This window comes from Nilaparvata lugens, unplaced genomic scaffold (assembly GCF_014356525.2).
Source record: "Nilaparvata lugens isolate BPH unplaced genomic scaffold, ASM1435652v1 scaffold5240, whole genome shotgun sequence".
NCBI classification, from domain to species: domain Eukaryota; kingdom Metazoa; phylum Arthropoda; class Insecta; order Hemiptera; family Delphacidae; genus Nilaparvata; species Nilaparvata lugens.
The window spans coordinates 1-22,274 of NW_024091116.1; the positions used below are offsets into that span (position 1 = coordinate 1).

Consider the following 22,274-nt stretch of genomic DNA (forward strand, 5'->3'; position numbering starts at 1 on the left):
TAGATTTAAGGTATTCATTGAAAGTTAATGTTACATATAAATATCCAATTAGAATAATATTGTGAATAATAATAATAATTTAGCTTGCGGTAATTTTGACTTTAATTTTTGAAATATTATTGAAATGTGTAAAATTAACTTAGAGAGATGCCGTTTTTTCGATAACTTCGGGCCGAATTTTAGGGGGACCCGGGATGTAATGAACTACATAATTTTTATTATTTGCCATGAATTTCACAATGAATAGATAGATAAATGCTGACGACGGTGAAATTCATGACAAGTAAAATTATGGAAAAAATGAGAGGCTCTGGCAGTCGGTGGTAAGGACGGGACCTGGAAACATCTACAGCAGATCAACCAGCCCGACTTCTCCCTACTGAGAGGGTCTCCCATTTGGGTAGAGTGAGTGCCAAATTAATTATATTATTTTTATCTGAGGGTATATCTTTTCAATATTATTTGAAATCATATTTTATCTTTTGAAAATAATTCTTTTTGAATTATCAATAAATATTATATATCATTCTACATTTAATTATTTTACAATTAAAACCTTTCTCATGAGATAAAGAGTAAGATCCAAATTAACCTCTCGTTAGCCAAGCGATATTTAACCCCTCATTTATTTGATCAGTACATCTTATTTATCAATTATAATATAACAGCATTACTTTTATTAATTTCTGTATCCAACTCCTAGAGAGTTAGGACCTGTAATCTTTGAATACAATCAATATTAATTATTTTGTTACAAATTTTAAATTACATGATAAATCAAATTAGTTCAACCACATTTATCAATTCCATTACAATACAATTTCAAAATCGAGTTCATAAGTGTATGCGCGATGGGGGTCGCCATTGATCTGATGTCATTTTAAAGACTGCATGAAAAAAAATTGAGAAATTGTATTCTCATATAAAAAAGATTAGAACAATAACTAAATTACTTTTGTTTTTATTGACCTTTCAAAGAAGTAAGTTTCACTGGCGCACTTTGTATATTACCAGAAAAATTTATTTCTTCTAAGCTACTTTTTTCTAACTCTTCCTTTCCTGTGTTCTTCTTCCTCTTCTCCTATCTTCTTCTTTTCCTGTCTTCTTTCTCTAAACCTCAGCTATTTTCAAAACGCTTCATATGACTTAATGGTTTGGATGAATTTTGTTTTTCATGTATTTGTGAATTTGGCAATAAATTTGATTTTCGATTTGACGTATCTGTTCTGCAGCGCGTTCGTCTGGCGAGGCGCATTTCGGCGGGGCATGCTGCGTGACTCGGCAGCGGAGAAGTCGCGCGCCGACGCTGATCGACGAGCTGATCGCCGAGTCGAAGCGACGTCGCGCCGAGAAGGCGCGCGCCAAGGAGCAGACGCTCGAGTTGACAGAGCGTCTCGACGCGACTGGCAGGAGCTGTTGCCTCTAGTCAATGCTGGACAAAAGGAGAAGGCGGGTGACGAGGAGGAACGACCTGAGAAGCAGAGCTACGACCACCTCATGCGGCAGTTGCGGTTTGAGTCGCGCGGCAAGGTGGGTGCACGTTTTCAAATTTAGTCTTATTATAGTAAAGCCTGGTTTTCATTAGTAGAGTTAGTGGTATAGTTCTCTGGGCAAGTACTAACTATCTTGTGAACTCTCCAATAAAACGTTCATGGTAGAGTAATATAGATCTACACAAGTACGGTTATCAAGAACTTAGAAGCATGTAAATGTAGGTTGAGCCTCTTCAATCACCTTCCACAAGAAATGATAAATTTTCCGTTTTTCAAGTTTATAGATGCGCTTTACATCTTTCTAGTCAAAAATCCCTTTTACAGCTTGAAAGAGTACTATGAGAAGTGAATATTTGAATGTATTATGATTTTTTTAAATGCGTAGTTTGTTTTTATTATGACTTTATTTGTATATAATATTAAGATTTAGTTGAATATTATAACTATCATGACAATGTCTCATGCAATCATGTAATTGTTCTTGGACAAATTGAATATTCTTAGATTCTTATAGAGTAGAGTCAAGGTGGAGTACAAGTTTTTAGTAGTGTAGTGTGGGATAGCACTTTACCACTTGCCTTCCCCCACCACTGCTTCTCACTCTACTCTACCACTACTATGCTAATGAAAGCAGTCTCGAGGTAGTAGAGCAGTGTCGTGCCGTAGAGTAGAGTAGAAATATGCTATGATTTTACCTTCTATTCTCAATTGTAGTGAAAACAGTTACTCGACCAAGTAAGTAGAGTAGAGTTAGTATGCCAGTTACTTGACCACTTAGGGCCGTTTGCACAGTGTAAGTTTAAGCTAAAGCTTAAACCAAATCTGGATTTTTTTGGTTTAAACTAAAATTCCATTTGCACAGTATCAGTTTAAACTCTGTATTGAGTTTAAACTCTGGGAAAGTTTAAACCTCCAAAGCAGGAGGTTTAAACCAAATAATTTGGATTAACTTGACATCTGTAAAGATTTGATGGGGGAAACAGCTTATAGTAAGTTATTTTTCGACGGTTGTTTTTAATGCTTCTGTAGACGATAATTATTATAATTTAGGTTATAGTAAATCATTATGAATGTAAAAATAATTGTAATGGAGGAATTATAGAAGTTTTAATGCGATTGATAAGAGGACTGCGAAGAAATTGAACTGAGAAAATTGGCAAAAGATAATTTATCCTGGATAGAGAATTTTTTGTAACGGTTTGCTGAGTCCGCAAACTGCAATGTATTATTTGATGAATAAACCACTGATAGAAAAATAGACAATTTTTAATAGTGTCTTCGATTGAAAACAAGATTCAAGATTCAAGATTCAAGATTCGTTTTATTAACCATCAGGCTACAATTATAGCATTAGGCAAGTCATAATACATACTTTTAAAAAGTAGTCTACACACAATTGAACAGAAAATCGATACAAATTGAACAGATAAAGCATATCTACATTACATAAAATACATTCAATTCAGGTATTCAGGTATTCCTCAAGTGAGTAAAAGGCATTATTTTTCAGATAACTTATACAATTTCTTAAATTTGTTTGGAGGCAGATTCCTGGTTATTTGAGGCAGTTTATTATACAATATGCACTGTTGGAAAGTATGGCTTCTCATAGTTTTAGTGAGTCTTATTTGTGGTGCTACAATGTTCCTACTGTTCCTGGTATTATATGCATGGTAATCTTCATGAATGGAAAATTTTCTGAGTTTTCTTGACGTGAATTAAATTTGAATAAATGAAGAGAGATGGGAGGGTTAGTATACCCAAATTAGGGAAATGTGGCCTGCATGAATCTCGCTGTGTTAGTCCTAGGATAGCTCTAAGAGCCTTTTTCTGCCATAAGAACACTGTTTTAGCATGAACGGAATTACCCCATAGACGCACACCATAACTCAAATGTGAGTGGAAAAGCCCAAAATAGGTCAATATGAGTGTATCCAAATTCACGCAGCCTCTCAGTTTTCTCAATAAATAGACTATACGAGATAATTTTTTTGAAAGGTGCTCAATATGTGTGTCCCAGTTCAGCTTATAGTCCATATAAAGTCCAAGAAGTTTGACCGGTTTAATCAGGCCATTACTCAACTTGTCTTTGAGGGAGAAAAACAATATCTCAGTTTTATCCTCATTCAATTTCAGTCCATTGGCCACATACCACGTCCTGGCCGTAGACAGAGCATTGTCAAGTTTATTCTGTACTCTTTCTATCAATGGGTCTGTAGCAACAATAGTCGTGTCATCAGCATATAATACACTTAAATATGGAACATTATAGCTGAAGTCGTTTACAAAGACAAGAAACAGAAAAGGCCCCAAAACTGAGCCCTGTGGTACCCCCGCAGCTACATTCATAATTTCGGAAGAGGAGTTACCGATCACAACCATTTGTTTTCTGTTTTGGAGATATGACTTCAGCAATTGTAGCTCAGTTTTGCAAATCCCATAAAAAGCCAATTTATTTAGGAGAAAGTCATGAGAGATAGTGTCAAAAGCTCTACTCAAATCTACTAGACAGGTCCCGACTACATGTTCTTTTCAAAACTTTCTAGTATTACATCAACTATCTTTTCCACTGCCATAACAGTAGAGTGCTTGTGTCTGAATCCATATTGATGTTGGTAGAGTAGACCATTTGATGTGAAGTATTCATAGAGCTGTTCAAAAAGACATGCTTCAATGATTTTGCTAAAAATAGGCACAATAGCTATGGGACGATAAATGGGTGTGATTTTTGATAGTTTAAGACATTCAGGAAAAGTACTGCTCCTCATGATAAAATTTATCAGGTATGTCAGAGGTAGAACTAAGGCTAGTAAGAGTTTTTTCACTGCATAATTGCTGAGACCATAGACATCTTCACTATGAGAATTACTAAGTCCTGTAACAATTTCAGTAACTGTTTGAACACTGACCTCTCTCCATTTGAAGGCCCTGTCAATTTTATGGTGCTCATTGAATGGAAAGTTTTCGAGCAAGTCAGCATGCGAAGTGCCAGAGTCTAAATCTAAATTGGCATCAGTGGCATCAACAAAGCACTGGTTTAGTATATCAGGGGAAATCGGGATATCTGCACTGACCTTTCTTTGGCCAGTCTCAGCCCTAATAACTCGCCAGGCTGCCTTACATCTGTTTGATGACTCAATGATTGCCTTGTCATTTGCACAAATTTTTGCTTGTCTGATTGCTAATTATATTTCGTTTTGAATTTGCTGAATCTGATTTTATCTTCTATATTCGAGGTAAGTTTCCATCTGTCATAGAGACACAACAACCACGTTTTCATGACAGCAAGTTTAGGAGTGAACCAGCCATTTTTCTTAGGCCTTGCTGATTCATTATTCCGATTCCGTACTTTCACTACAGGACAATTCATATTGAACGAGGACTCAATGACATCCAGGAAAAAATTGAAGGCCGTGTTTATGTCATCCATAAATACAGAGGTGACCAGTCGTAATACATCAGATAGATGTTCAAATTATCAAGCCTTGGTGGAGAGGAGGCGTTTATTGAAAAAACTGGGTCCAGAGCTATCATAATTTTCTTCAGTTTTCTTGTATGTAATAACTGCCCAAACGGCTGCATGGTCTGAGATTATTCCTTCTTCAGTTAGAAACGTGAAAACAAACTCCTTATCAATGTTCGTGAAAATATTGTCCAAACATGAGAGATTTCTTGTTGGTTTGGCATGTACTGGATATAGGTCAAAGGATCTCATCATATTTAAAAAATGCTGAGTTTCATTTGACATATTCAGAATATTTACATTAAAATCGCCCGCTACTAACAGATTACTGTACTTGTATTTCCCTAACTCAATCAATAGCGTTTCCATTTTATCTATAGAATCATGGACATTGGAGTTGGGTGTGCGATATAACGTCATGACAATCAGATTAAAATCTTTCAAAATTATTGCTGAGGCCTCAGATATAAAATTTCTGCAGTGACTTGATATGTCAATTTCCTCATATTTGAGATTCTCTCTGACAAATACAGCCGACCCTCCATGTGAGAGTGGGCGACTCCTACAAAAGCTACTTGCGAGAAGATATTTGTTTGGTGTATAAAACGGTAGCTCTTCTTTGTACAGCCAATGTTCACTTACACAAATAATGTCGGCATGATTGTCTAATAGTAATGTTTCAATAAGTCCCATCTTATTTCTCATTGACTGCGCATTTATTGCAACAATTTTCAAAGAATTGTCTTTAGTAAACCTGCCGCGACTTTGAGGGTTGTAATTAGATTTGTCCAGTACGTCAATGGGGTTTTTCTCATTGTCACAGTCATCTCCCAAATCAGACAAGTTCAAAGACATGAATGAAATATTCTTACTGTTGGTGTCCCTAATAATCCAATCTTCAACAGACCGATCATCACAATCATCTATCTCTACCTCAAATTGTGATGAACTTGATCTGGAGACAAAAAATGGTTTTGTTGCATAGCCCCATTCACAGTTGAGTTTTGAGTGTTGCTTACCAGAGAGAGACGTGTATTGAGTTGACGAGTTGCATCATTGTCGCTGTGAATTTGCATGCTCTGTTCCTCCTGAGACTTTAATGGAGCTGAACTTAGTACTTCTTTTTTTTTACAGTCTAGTATGATCCGATTGAATAAATCTTTAGAATATTTGAGCCCTTACGATTGAGATGAAGTCCATCTCTTGCAAAAGTGCGACCACGTACCCAACAGTTTGGATCTACAAACATGCAATTATTTCGACCACAATACCATTCAATCACGCCATTAATTGCGTCTATATATCTGTAGTCCGTGTCCAACCTGTAGAGAAGACCACTTATCACTAATTTCCCTGAGGTGAATTTTGATTTTGCTACTCTGATAAGATTTTCCATTTTATATCCCAGATCGTCTGGTGTTAAAGAATCCCAAACATCATTTGTACCCACATGTATTATTATTATATCATAGAGGTTGTCATAGCAGGATAAAGTCCTTGTCAACGATACAACATTTGCTCCAGAATATGATTTGAATAAAGAGTTATCCATATCCATACCTCTTCTCAATTTGAAATGCTTAATCATTGAATCGCCCACTACCAGTGCACGTACACCCGATTTATGTTTTACAGGAGAATTCGAAAGGATAACGTCTTTCCCAACATTTCCACTGATCGAAGGTCTATAACACTTATATGATTGGAGTGTGTCTTCCAATTCCTTGATTTTATTTCGTAGGAATGAGTTATCAACTTCCAGTGTTTCCAATGAGGTTGTCATCTGCTCTATTAGTTTATTTAAGTGATTGATGTCAGGAGATGGGTGCATGTCTAATTCCTGTTGGGAAGTTTGTACAGAAGTGTCATTTTTTGATAAAAAATACTCGCTCTCACCTCCTTCACCACCGGAAGCAGAGGGCAACATGAGGTCAGACGCCTCTATCTCGACTGCTCTTTTCAATAGGGCTGCTTTAATATTGTCAATCTCGACAAATTTCGACCTCAAATAGTCCAACTCGGCACTTAAATTTGAGAATGTAGGAAGTGGGAGTGAGAGTACTAAATGCCTATTCAGGATAGATTCAGTTTCAGAATTATTGAGGGAGTTATTGTGCAACGGGGGATTTGTGAGATGAAGCAAGTGATTCTGACTATCCATGCAGTTTGAACTGGAATCAGAGTTATTATTACTGGCAGGTACAGGAGGCATAATCTGGGTTGAAGTATTGTATTCGTGTACCGAAGATTTTTCATCATCCGACTTTTCATAAAATGATTGAAGATCAGGGTCTGTAGTTTCTTCTGTGTCTAGGTCATTACGGGAATGATTATGTACTTCCTTGACTTCCAAAATAGTGGTCTTCCCGGGGGAGGTTTTTAGAGTAGCAGGACATTCTTTATAGGTGCATCTCCAGGAATGCGCCCCAGAACTTTTAAGAGTGCCAGACTTACGGAACAAAAATGAATTGTGAATAATACCAGGTTTGCCTCTTATAGTTTTAGCCTCAGTTAGTGACATATTGATATAATGTGAATGAGTTAATTATATTTATGCCTATTCAATTAAGTTATTTATCTGATATCTATTAATATTTTTTCCAAAATTTTTTTCTTTTATAGTCTTCTATTTTTGATTAAGGAATTCTATTGTAGTACACTCGTGTTAATTTATGAATCGTATTAAATTGGTTATGATAAAAAACTACTCTTATTGACCGAAGTCTATTGAAAGAATGCTGCAACTATCTACCTTGTCCATCAAAATAGTAATTATTATTCTTATACAGAATCCTGAATCACATAGCCTATAGTAAGCATAGACTTTTTCAAACAAAGAAACAATAAAATTACACACAATATATTTATTATCAATGGTGAAATTATTGAATTCTAAACAGACTGTCATTGAATATTGAACGCAGTGTCTTTAAAGTCAACCGCTCTTGCGAATTTCGTTATCTCTGTGTTTAGCCAAACAACAATAGCAGTCAGATTAATGATAGTGTCGGTAATGTCAACTCTTCACAGAATAAATAACTATTGTAGAGAAAGAGTCCGGTACCGTAGTCGAAGTAGATAAGAAATCCACGTGGATCCAGCAACAGGCTATCTTCGATGCGAGAGATAGTAGTGAGGGTGAGCTCTGTCCAAAGGAAGACTCAAAGAGCGGTAATCGGCTTCAATCGAGTACAGTATCGTTAATCAGCCTTTCTTAAATAAGCCTTCCTGATAGTATAAACGATGACATTCTATTACCAACTTAACGCTAAACTAGTTTAACTTGAACTGGATTAGTAAATGCACTGAGAAAACCGATTCAAGTTTAAACTTTCGGATCAACTTAATCGAGTTTAGCAATCTATACTGTGCAAACGGCTCTTACTCTACTAGTGAAAACCAGGCTCATCAGTGAATGTGCCCAGTACAGGGAAATTATTCCCACTTGGTCCGTTCAACCGAGTAGAAAGCTGGATAAGCATAACAGTGACAGTGAACATATACAGAGTGGTGCAGAGGAAACGCGTGTTTTTCGAAACACTAGTACTCGGCGACGGGGGTGTTGTCTAGTCCTGAGACCATGTCGTCGAGTCGATCGTCTAGGACCAGTAACAACTGCTGTTCTGACTCGGTCTGCATTCTCTGGAGCACGAACTGAACGGGGAAGACCAGGTGGTTTCTTTCTCATCACAAAGCCACTACTTCTGAACGCTTCAACCCATCAGAGTACAGTATTTCGATCGGGCATTGCACCTCAACATCCAACTCTGAAATCTTGACGGAAAAGCGTTGTTGCACTGTGACTACTATTTCAATGTTTCTAAAAAACTGCTCGACAGCGTACACACGATGTTGTACGTTCGAACGCTCATAGCAGCTGAAAAGGCTTAGTATGGGCCGTCTGCCAACATTCGTTTCAGGGTAATACCCCCTCCCGTCGACGAGTACTAGCGGTTCCACTGCACCACTCTTTATAATACCGACAAGCTCTAATTGAACTAATCCCACTCAAACCGACCGAATAGGAGTCTGATCAAATAGATCTCGATGACTTGATTGCTTTGTTTTTACTCCATTGGTTACGATATCGCCACTGCGATAATTAAACTTGGGGTACAAACACACTGAAGGCGGAGCGGAGCGGAGCGGGGCGTGGCGTGGCGTGGTCAGAACGTTCATGATACTCAAAGGAAGCGTCTGAGCGTCAAACGTCAAGGGCCTAGAAAATGGCGTTGTTCAAGTTTGCACAGACATTACTTTGTGAGAATAATTACTTAAAGTATTGGATATAACCATAAAATTTACTAGATGGTGAGAAAATTGATGAATTTTTTTAATTTCGTAGAAATATGAATGAAATGGATTAGAATTGCCTTACTTTTGTTTTCAAAGTGTAATAGATAAATTTTCTCTTTTGAATAATCAAATAATACACATTACAGGGGAATTTGGGCAAACATTAAATTTAATGTACTAGATGGTGGGGAAATGTAGTAGAACAACTGCATTTTTATGTACAAGAGTAGACCAGACTGGCACTCGCACTTTGACGCTCCAAAAAACAAAACCAGCTTGTTCAAAAGTTTGACGCCACGCTCCGCTCTGCGAGTAGACGCTTCCAGTGTGTTACAGTTCATTACTTAACATGATATTGTTCACGACGCTCCGCTCAGCTTTCAGTGTGTTTCTACCCTTACGCTCAACTCACACTACCTCGACTCAAATCGTACGACTCCAGTCGAGAATACTCCAGTCTCTCGACCTTACGACTTTCTTGCTCATTGACACTATTTCAGTTCCATGCTACTCCATTTCTAACCTCACATTATTAAAAATATGAGATAAAATTCGTCACTACTGTGCATGTAACAGATTTTATAATTATTATGAATATATTGTCTTATCTAATTCTTATTATTGTCTTATTTGAAATGATAAAACATCACTCTCATACAACATAACCTCACTTTCATTAAAAATATATGGTACTATGTATGCAACTCAAGTCGAGGCTCGACCAACATGTCGAGTCGACGCTCGACTCTGTCTCACAGTCGTGAGGTCGCGGAGACTAAAGTCTGAGATATATTACTTTTAACATGAAGAGGAGAAACTCATTTCTCTCTCCTCAGTTTGTAGCGTAGACACAGACAGACATCCTGTGCACAATTGGATGCGCCGTGTCATTTTGCTTCATGCTCTTGTGATGAAAACAATAGTATACCTGCTGATCAGTATATGACTTGGAACATTGTCAGCAATAGGTGGAGTGTTGGTGCGTCGCGTTGCAAAGCTCTCTCACACAGACACAAAAGAAGGAGAATGCTGCTAGGTAGTGGGAGTAATTAGTGGAGGATAGAGCATCGGACCTCTCCGTCTTCGAGAAAGAGCCGTGTTAAGAGTAATTTCTCTCCCACTTTAGAATCGACTGGTCTGAGTGTCACCATTTGAAAACACATGCAGCGTCGAGAAGAGACAAGAGTCGCAGTCTCTTCTCGACTTGAGTCGCGTAAGTGTGAGGACTGCCTTAAACATGAGGACTGCCTTAGTATTTCATCTACCAATGTTATATTACATCAGTTGTCCGTGTTCGGATGGACACGTTATATCGTTGGTCCCGGCTGCCTAAGATCAGTCGTTAGATCATGTCAGAGGGTCTGAAATTGATTGGGTGTGACCTGTAAACTCTGACACCAGACCTGATCCAGCCAGGTCACTCGATATTATTAATATTACATCAGTGTAACATCAACGAATAAATCAATTTTACAAATTAATAAAAACAATAAGAAAACTTGTTGTACCCTTCATTATTAAAAACTTTGAAATATTTCAACTTACTTGAGTCATTTTCAAGTTGAAATTTTGAATAATAATAAAGGGTACTACACGTTTTCATATTGTTTTTATTATTTTTTACAAAAGTAGCCCATAAATGTGAAGTGTTTTTATCAATGTTACAAATATCATGTATTGTCAAACTGGGTTGAAAACCCAATACATTTTTGAATGAATTTTGCAGCCAGAGAGAAAAAGATAAATCTGGAGTATTGATTGTACTTTGTACTATAGATACCTTCCAGCCTTGATCATTTCAAACTATAGTGAGGTCCACGTTATAATGGCAGTGTTTGATTGGCAATGGTATTGCTATCCTTGTCTATCATTCAACAAAGCTGATAGCGCTAACTCTTCCTCGCTTTGCTCTGTTGCCAGATCGTCTTTTAACAAAGTAGAATTTATCATTAATTGGCAAAATATTTCATCTTAATTATGAAAATTTATTATGAAATATAATTTCTTGCTTCATAAAATACCGAGTGATTGAAAAAGGACTTGACAACTTCATAAAATTCATATAAATCTTATTAAACAAGGTACAGAGCTGGTTTTGGTGTTGTTTTAAAGGAAAACACTTCAAGTTTTTTTACCTAAAACTAAAGATGTTCTATGTGACTTCCGTTGGTTATCCTGCAGACATCCAATCGATAGTCGATTTCTTCCCAGACTCGCACTAGCATTTCAGGTGTAACTTGCTCAACAGCAGCGCAAATCCTTGCTCTAAGTTCAGGTAGAGTGACTGGCAAAGGAGGTACGTACACCATATCTTTTATGAAACCCCACAAGGATAAAATCCAGCGGTGTAATGTGTGGGGGAACGAGGGTCCATGCAATTGGCGCATTACCGCCAATCCACTGATTTGGAAACCGCTCATAAAGAAAATCCCCGAACGTCAGTCAGATGGCGGTGCGTCAAGGAAAACATTTCGTTCTCGGTCATAGTCATCGATCTGTGGTATCAAACCTTTTTGCAACATATCAAGGTACACTATGCCTTTTTTTAAACCAAAGCACATAGATAGCACGCACGGGTCCAGTGAAGGCAGCCATGTTTGATGTAACTGCCGCTAGCGCTTGAGCGGCACGACCAGGCACTTTGCGAGTCAAAACTTGGAGTGTTTTCCTTTAAAACAACACCAAAACCAGCTCTGTACCTTGTTTAATAAGATTTCGATGAATTTTCAAAGCTGTAAAGTCCTTTTTTAATCACTCGGTATAATTGATTATTTTGAACGAGAATAAACCGTTAATATGACATCAATAAACCTGTATCAGCTACCGTTTATAGAAGGCATTGACAAGACGAGCATCTGCAACGTTGATCTGCTATCTTTCTCCACTGCCATTATAACGAGGACCTCACTATAGTCAATTCTCGTTGTATCGTTTTTTGAAATTAATTTTGATTTTTGTTTGATTGAATTGTTGTAGCCAACCGACAAACTGAGGAGTGAGGAGGACATCGCCAGAGAGGAGAAGATGAAACTGGAGCAGTTGGAAGCTGAGAGAATTAAACGGATGCAGCCCAACGATGCTTCAACTTCCACATCAACAAAAATAAAACATCAGAGTGCTGATGACCTGGATGATGGGTGAGTATATATATATTCTGAAAAAATATACAGAGCTTTCCACGAAAGGTGAAACAGTCGAATAGATTCTCCTAGAATTTTGCTACAAAAATGTCCAGTAACATTATTGACCGAACGAAGTGAGGTCTAAGATTCAAGTCGACGGTTTGGCATTTCTCTTTATGTTTAAATGTTTATATATTTATATGTTATGGCGAAACGCGGTAATAGATTTTCATGAAATTTGACAGGTATGTTCCTTTTTAAATTGCGCGTCGACGTATATACAAGGTTTTTGGAAATTTTGCATTTCAAGGATAATATAAAAGGAAAAAGGAACCTCCTTCATACGCCAATATTAGGGTAAAAATCAGACTATAGAATTATTCATCATAAATCAGCTGACAAGTGATTACACAGATGTGTGGAGAAGCCAGTCTATTACTGTATTTGTATAAGGTCTATAGTTCCAATCAAAGACATTAAAGAGGTATGCATCTTTAAGCTGGGTTTACACCAAAGTTATTAACAAAATGGTTATAACTTAATCCTTATAGATTCTATTAGATTGAACGGAAGTTGACAAACACATATGTTCATCATGTGTATGATAAGTTATGTTCAATCTAATATAATCTAAAAGGATTGAGTTATTAACATTTTTTAAATAAATTTTGTCTAATCGCAGCTTTAAGGTCTTTGGTTTCAATATTTTGTTTTGCAGTCATGGTATTATTATGCGTGCCCATCAGTATCAATATTCTCACATTCGAAAAAACTAATTTAATAGGTGAATAAAAATAAACAAATGAACTAAACAATGCTGGAGAAATTATAATATTTTTGATTCTAAAAAATTAATTTTCATCAGATAGAAAGATCATCACGGAACTGGATGAATTATGTCATATGAAATACAAATTCAAACGTGAACTGAGTTTGTTAACATTTAAAACAGTTGACATCTGGTACTTGTGGATGAGAATACTGCGTGAGGTCTACTGTTCACAGAACTACAAGTAATACTGAGTTATTTGAGAAAATTTAAAACCATGGAAGAAACACAAACTTCTAAACACCAAAGCTCAGCTGTTCTTTGTTTAGTTGTCATTATTCAATTTTTTTCTATTTGTTTTTTTTTCAGATTGGACCTGCAGAGTGAGGCAGAGGAAATGAGTGATAAAGAAGAGGAATCAAGTGAGGCTGGCAAAATCGCTGATGAAAGTGAGGATGAGGAGGAGGAGGAAGAAGAAGAAGATGAAAATGAGGAAGAGGAAGAAGACAATGATGAAGACGGTGCTAATGAAGATGATGTTGAAAATAAAGTAGAAGCAGATGTGAGTGGAAAGGATGAGAGTAAAGAAGAGGGAGAAGAAGTGGAAGATGAAGAAGAGGAAGAAGACGAAGAATATGAGTATGAGAAAGTGGACCGAGATGAACTGGTGGAAGAGGAGGACGAGGAGGAGGAGGAGGGGGAGGAGGATGTACAACGAACAGTTGAAACATCCAAAAATAAAGGTAAGCATTTCCAATTTTTAAACTAACCTAGTATTCCAATAAATTGTAAAAATACATAGTAGGTTTCTAAAAAGTATTATGCGTTTTGTTTCAGAACGGATAGAGCTTGAATATTTCAATTAGAACTTTAAGTTTAATTTCAGTCACGAACTTGAAAAATTATATATAATTTATTGTAAACTTCATGTCAATTATTCAGTGATTCTAGAGATGTTTTGTAGTTTATAAAGTTCAAAAAGATTTTATTTTAGAAAAATAGGATACATTATTTCAGCGTACAATGATATAAAGTGGCAGTATACTAATGAAAGAAAAATCAACTAAGAAAGATCATTATAGGTATTAGGGGTATTCACAATGTTCCAGCTAAAGTGCTATTTGATAACTCTGGATTGTGAACGCCCCATCTAAAACCATCTGCTATTAGTTAACTGCAGTAGCGATCCAAGCGGATAATTTGTCTAACTCAAAGTTTATTATATCTCAAAAGTAAGATTATAAACATATGACTGCCGTTTTAACAGAGATTGCTACAGTTAGTGGACTCAAACCTGTGCTACCTGCTATCTCGTCTGTTAATTTTTTTCTAACGTACCACTATAGCATTGAGTTAACACAGACTTAGCAAATAGCTGGAGTTAGCGAATAGCTCGACTTAGCCAGCTAACTCCAACATTGTGAATACCCCTACTGTCTTGATATATTATATTGTGTGGACCAATCGTGCATATATCGATGTGTTACGTAGTGGTCGTATTACCACTGTTCTTATAGCTTCAGTTTCAGAAGTGAAACAAACTGGCTTTTTATTATACAGAGTGAGTCATATGTATGGGAACCCTTCAACTGATTGAAGTTTGAGATTTTAAAGAAATAATTGATAAGGTTTAATCAGCCGTCATTTTTGATAAAAGTATAATAAAACATTTTTATCAATACCATCTTCCTTGTTTTAAAAATACCTTTATAATGATGTACCACTCAATGGGTGTTTACGATTAAAATATTCGAGTTACAACCCCTAAGTCACCCCCTTATGAGGGCTTGAAAATACAGTTGTACGTCAAAAGGTAGAGTATTCAACCAATAACTTATCCTGAAAGTTACAGTATTATATCTACAACAGTCTCCAATTTATTGAAGGGTTCCCATACATATGACTCACTCTGTATAAACAACTTGTTAAGTAATATTATCCTTAAATTATCAATATTTTACTAACTTCCATTTATTTAGTCTATATCAGCTTAGTTTTCAAATTTAGTCTATATTAGCAGACCGTGTTCCGTAAGGGTCTAATGACAGAATTAATAATAGCATTAATTAATTATATATAATAGCAGAATTAATTATAGGAGATTTCTCTGGTCTAATTAAAAACTACAACCTAAAGCTTGACAGATTTCAAGTTGAAATCAGTTGAGTATTTGAGACGTGATGATGCATCATTCGTGAATTTCCTATCCCGTATATAGAAGTATTCCTATACTTGTATAAGCCAATATCTTTCCTTCATTATATGATGGTTATAATTGGTTGGTTGGGCCATGTGGAACGGATGCCGGAAACCCGTACAGCACGTATGTCTCTGTATCAGCAACCAAGGGGACAAAGACCACTCAAGAGATGGTTGGATGACATGGAGGCAGACCTTCAACCCTTGGGCGTAGGAAGATGGAGACAGCGAGCATAGGACACAGATTCATGGAAAAAGCTTGTGGAGGAGGCCAAGGCTCTTCAAGGGCCGTAGAGTCAATGAGTAGTAGTAGTATTATATCATGGATTTACTTGGAATCCAAAATTCATAAACTGTTTTGTATGTTTCAGAACCTTCTGCAGTAACTTCTTCGAAAACTAACACTTCAGAACAATCTGCTCCGGTTGAAAATGCTATTGAACCGCCTCTTACACCGAAAAGTAAGTCGAATTACATATATTTTTTAAAAGTATTATCTTGTATTATACTCGGAAACTGAGACTTGAATCCAAGTACTTATACTAAGGGCCAAGACACACGAAGCGGTTTTTTTTGGTGTTTTCAGACGTTTTTGCAGACCAGGAAACTCTCCAATTGGGTGATTATCAGCTGATTCCCGAATGCCAACCCAATTCAACTTGAAAATAAAACTTGAACGAAACTAGTAAATTAACTCTAACTTGAAATGGTATGTTCCATTACCTCAAGGGCCAAGCCACACGAAGCGGGGTTTTCAGGCGTTTTCAGACGAGTCGGCAGAGCAGGAAGCTCTCCGATTGGCTGATTATCAGCTTATTCCTGAACGCCAACCCAATCAAACCCACCCCTACACTCAGACGATTAGTCTTGTAGGGGTATTCCAGTAAAATATGGTTTGTATTGCAATGTAGTCTTCATGTTTTTCATGGAATAAAGAATATTTGAATTTGAATCAGTCAATCGGGGAGCTAACTGCCCTGCTGACACGTCTGAAAACGCTTTGTGTGGCTTGGCCTTTGAAGTAATGAAACATACCTATTCAAGTTGAAAATATAATCTAAGAGATTACTTATTTACACGGCTCTCTTTCGAAGACAAAGAGGACCGATACTCTTTCCTTCACCAATCACTGCCACTATAGTGAGGTTCACGATATAATGGCAGTGGAGAAAGATAGGAGAACAACGTTGCCGATCCTCTGTCTTGTCAATGCCTTCTATGGAGGGTAACTGATACAGGTTTATTGGTGTAATATTAACTGTTCATTCTGGTTTAAAATGATCAATTATATTCTATTAAGGCTGTGCAAAGGCTAAAAATAAACTTTCTACTGGTGATATTTTTCAAAGTTTTTCGATTTGTATATCATCAAGCTATCAAAATGAAAAAGTTCACTAGAGTTCACTGGAGGTCGATAATGGTGTAACAACCGAAACTAGTAGGCTGTCTCATTGATTTTATAAATTAGTGGCTTTGACAATGTCAGAATCGTTAAGAACACTTTTCAGTTTCAATAAAATACGTGGTGTAAAATGAACAAGACGGTCCCGCTATACGTACACTGGGCTATTGTACATGCTAACTCTCGACTAGCATACTTTATTGTCCTCAGATTCCGCTTCATTACTTTCATTAGTGGCCCCGTGTGCTTTCTTGAAGGCAATTCTAGCTGGTAGCACCAACTTATCTATTACTTTGCACCTTACATATTTACTTGTAATTTCTACAATTATTATTGAATCTAAGTCAGTGATCAAGTACTTGTAATTCTATTATTCCCATTGGTTTATTTGATGAAACTCAACTTGCTCACAAGCTGTAAACAGACCAACTTGAGTTACATACAATTCAATACTTGTTGAATGTACGGTTTTTTGGTGTCCTTTTAAACTATTTGATTGAACACACCTTGGAAAACATATGATGTGTTCATGTGTTTGCTAAGTTCCATTCAATCTCGTACAATTTATAAGTACGGCAAACAAATGTACGTTCAAAAATCGATGTGGGCTTTACACACCACGTACGTTTGACTAAATTTGTACTCATCATTGATAGTAATTTGTGTGTTTATCCAATCACAGCATGCTACCACTGATTTACAGATGAAAGTGCCTTTAAGTAACCACACTGGTCCACCAAAATATTCCTCGGAGTGGAAACCTTAACAATAGACCACGAAAATGTAAAAATTCAATAACAATAGGCGACCACTGAAGGGTCACTAGAACTTCTACCTGTACATCCATTGTTTTCGGCGGCCCTGTCTCGTTTCTTCAACCCAATACGTGTTTACAATTGTATTGAATTTTCCTGTTTTCAGTGCCAGAAAGCTACGAGGACTTCCAGATGTTGGTGAACGATTTCGGAGCGAAGGACCAAGCCGTGATTGTGGAGAGGTTGATCAAACTGTATCACCCGAGTCTAGGAGATAATAACCGACAGAAACTGGAGAACTTATTCACGTTTCTTTTGCAGCACCTCAATGACGCTGAATATCAGGCAAGTTAATAATTTATTTTGAATGAAAAAGACTAAGAAATTGTCAAAAACCACAGATTTATTGATACTTAGAAAGACCAGTTTCGGTTAGTTACTCTTTCTAAGTATCAATAAATCTGTGGTTTTTTGACAATTTCTTAGTCTTTTTCATTCAATATGAATAATTACCACAATATCAAATTCTCAACTACACAAAAAGTGAAAATAATTTATTCCTTTACATTCTATTTATGTAACTATACAGAGTATCTCTCGTAACAAAGCATTCTAAGATCTATGTTAACTAGATCATTTTTTTAATTTTATTTTGATACAAAATGATACAGGGTGACCCAGAATAATGGGAACTTTCAAAAACGCCATAAAACATTAGTGGGAAGGGCAAAAATGATTTTATTCAAACTAATGTAAAGTTCAAGACTCGCCATTTGAGAATTATTAATAACATCTATCACTTCTTGACAATTACTTCTTTAAGATGGCTTCCTCCTGAACGAATACACTCTTGAAATCTGGGTTGACGATTCCTCATTGATCACTGCAACATCTCATCTGGGATATTGCGGATTACTTGTATGCCAATTTGTATTGGTATAAAAAGACTATTCAAGTCTTTTCGTCAGAAATTGTATAATTTGGATGCGGCTGCGGCAATCAATTCACCTCTTCGTGAGGCCTACCATCAATTGACAACCTACGACATCGCTCCATATCTTGAATCCAACTTACCACATTATAAAGTTAGACTGTTTAGCCAGATAAGGATTTCCATGCATACTGAAGCCATCGTTCTCCACTTGAAAGGTGTCAAGTATACAATCAACCCTCAGGTGCCTTGTCTATTGTGTGGTGACTTTGAAGCAGACGAAACGCTGGAGCACATTTTTCTACATTGTGATTTATATAGCGGTTTCAGACAAAAATATCTGAGGAAATACTCTCTGAATTGCCTAAACGACATTTTAAATATAAGTGATGGTCCGGAAATTAACGACGTCTTTAGTTTCATGTGTCAAATGCTGAGACTAAGATCTTTTGTGCTCTCAGAATAATATCATCATGGACTGTTGAGATGCCAGCAATGATACCTTGGACTTTTTTATTATGAGTAGAAATAATAATATGGAACTCTATTATTAGTTTTGTTGTGTGAAAAACTGTCTCTGTTCATTTTTGTGGAACATTTTCAAAAACTTTGTAATCTTTTGGCATTCGTTGGTCCGCCATTCTCTCAACATGACCAGCCCAGCGCAATCTTCGTGATTTGATGAATCGTACCACATCATCACCCTTTAGAATTTCATTTATTTCATCATTTGACCGTCTCCTCCAGACTCCATTGTCATTGATGCCTCCATATATGCGCCAATTTTTACTTTCCTTGCCCTATTACCATAGGTAAGGAAAGTATTGCTTTCCGAAAAAAATTAAGGTACCCCAATTTATAAATTTCTATACGTTTCAAGGTCCCCTGAGTCCAAAAACTGGTTTTTGGGTATTGGTCTGTGTGTGTGTGTGTGTGTGTGTGTGTGTGTGGTGTGTGTGTGTGTGTGTGTGTGGTGTGTGTGTGTGTGTGGTGTGTGTGTGTGTGTGTGTGTGTGTGTGTGTGTGTGTTTGTGTGTATGAGTGTATGTGTGTCTGTGTACACGATATCTCATTTCCCAATTAACGGAATGACTTGAAATTTGGAACTTAAGGTCCTTTCACTATAAGGATCCGACACGAACAATTTCGATCAAATGCAATTCAAGATGGCGGCTAAATTGGCGAAAATGTTGTCAAAAACAGGGTTTCTCGTGATTTTCTCGGAAACGGCTCCAACGATTTTGATCAAATTCATACCTAAAATAGCCATCGATAAGCTCTATGAACTGCCACAAGTCCCATATCTGTAAAAATTTCAGGAGCTCCGCCCCATCAATGCAGATAGATTCCCAATTATCAGGCTTCAGATACAATTGAAACAAAAAAAATCAAGTGGAGTAGATTGAGCATGAAAATTTCTACAATTAATGTTCAGTAACATTTTCACCTAAAATTGAAAAAAAGATTCAAGTTCGAGAAAATGTGATTATTCAATTGCAAATTATTGTTGATTCTATTAAATCATTCACTATGAAGAGATAGCAGACCTCATGTGTGTCTCCAGCGTTATTGCCCTGTCACCAGCTGGCTCAAATCTTTGAATAGTAGACTTGAGATGCGCGGGAACACTAGCGTCAGGTGATAAATTTTCATAACGGCAAGGAAAGTTGTGTGAGTGCGCCACACCAGATTTATTATATTATGAGTAGTAATTAACTTCTTGAATTGAATCGAATTTTGGATTTTTTACTATTCCAATCACATTGTAATTGAATTGAATGTATTTCAGGACTGTTGGAAGGTGCTGAGTCATCTGTCGCCGCACCTTTACGATTTGACCCAGTTTTCGCCGCAGAATTCGGCCAACTGTCTGATGGAGGTGCTCATTGAAAAGCACACAGACTACCAGCAGCAAAAGTTTCGTTTTCCCGAGACTGAAACGGTGAGTCTATTCTAGAAACTCCAACTTATTGTATTCGCTCACAAAGATCCGGATAGAATGGTAAATCCAACAAGAAAAGTTATTGATCGAGTGAAGTAAGGTCTAAGATTCAAGTCGACTGTTTTTCATTTCTCGTCATGTTTATATTTATGTTCCGTATTTACAGTGAAACGCGGCAATAGATTTTCATGAAATTTGACAGGTATGTTCCTTTTTGAAGTATATATACGTCGACGTATATATAAGTTTTTTTTTTTTAATTTTGCATTTCTAAGATAATACAAAAGGAAAAGGAGTCTCTTCGAACGTCAATATTACCGTAAAAATCAGAACTATTCATCATAAATCAGTGGATTATCAATTTAATGCAATGACGCATGCAATTAATATCTCAATGTAACTTAGTAAAGAATCAGCTGACGTGTAAACTATTAATTGCATGCAATGATGCATGCAATTAATAACTGAAAGCAACATTGTATTTCTCTCTTGACCTTTCTCCGCTTTCAACTCGGGCTGACCTCCTATTGCCAGTATGTCTTGGAGGAGATTAGCTTTTGATGTTAGCATTTTTGATACACAAACCTCAACAGCCACTAGCCGTTTTCACACCGATATCTCACCGACACGACATAGAGACAGGATTTACTCTGATGGACAGTATAAGAGGAGGCTGTGGTCCCTATCTGTTCGAGGTCCACTGTTCACAGAACTACTAGTTATCCAATTCTAACAAGCGAATGGATAATACTGTCCATCAGAGTAAATTCTGTCCTGTCCTGACGTGTCGGCGAGATATCGGTGTGAAAACGACTGATAGCTGTTTGGGTTGATGTATCGACAATGCTAATCATCTTTTGTGAACAACAACTATAATCATAAGCTAATCCCCTACAAGAAATATAGGTAACTGGTCAGCCGTGTTGAGAGCAGACAAAGGTCGAGATAAAATGCCATTTTACTTTGAGTTATTGACCGAACGCAGTGAGGTATATGTTTTAATTCGGATTTTCTTGTCTGTACATACATACATGTAACGCATTTACGGCCAAACGCGTTGATAGAATTCTATGAGATTTGGCACACAAATAAATGGTCCAGGGACTTACACCACCAGCAATGGCAGGGTCACCCTGATCAAGCACTTGGCAAAAGGCTGCTGGCAGACGCAAACCCTCGCTTCACCAGCTGGCTGGTGAGTCTGGGTAGAGGTCAGGTCGAGCAGGTGATTGCCCCGATAACTGGACATGGCCACTTCAGGAAACATCTCAGAACAATTGGACTCAGAAATGAAAGCCAGATGTGTAGGCTTTGTAATCAGTGTGAAGAGACTGCTAAGCAAATCATACTGGATTGCGAAAGTCTTGGAGCTAGAAGAAGGGCGCTGTTTGGCTGTAAGCAACCAGGTGAGGAATGGGATGTCGGTATAGGGAAGAAATTCCTGGATCTTGTAAAGGGCACGGGAGTTGGTTTGCCTAACTAACATACCTTTGGGACACACAATAAGCTTCGGTTGACGTGTGAGGCTCTTTGAACCTTTGGATCTTCGAATCCGTCCCTTCAAAACATAAACATAAACATGCGATTTGGCAGAAATATTAGTTTTCTAACTGCGCGTCGATTATTCACAAGGTTTTTTATAAAATTTTGAAGATATGAAAGGAAAAGGTATTTCCTCCATACTCCGATAATCACTATCATCTACTCTGAAGATAGGATTAATCAGACTGTAGAATCATTCATAATCAATCAGTTGACAAGTGGATTATTCATCGCATGCATTACACAGATGTCTGGAGAAAACTGCTTGTGGTCTACTGTTCACAGAACTACTAGTTAATTGCATGTATCAATGCAAGCAATCAATAATCCAGCTGATTCATTATGAATCTTAGTTTGATTT

General features: G+C 37.1%; 1 protein-coding gene across 1 annotated transcript; it reads left to right on the forward strand.

Annotated features, from left to right (window-relative positions):
- Positions 1-1,232: 1,232 nt before the first annotated feature.
- On the forward strand, positions 1,233-20,386 carry LOC111062161 (nucleolar protein 14 homolog; the record flags this gene model as incomplete). Its single annotated transcript, XM_039444676.1, has 6 exons — positions 1,233-1,530; positions 12,229-12,389; positions 13,513-13,886; positions 15,714-15,803; positions 17,666-17,844; positions 20,219-20,386. Coding segments are annotated over 6 exons (1,270 nt in total), but the record flags the coding sequence as incomplete, so codon positions are not given.
- Positions 20,387-22,274: the final 1,888 nt, after the last annotated feature.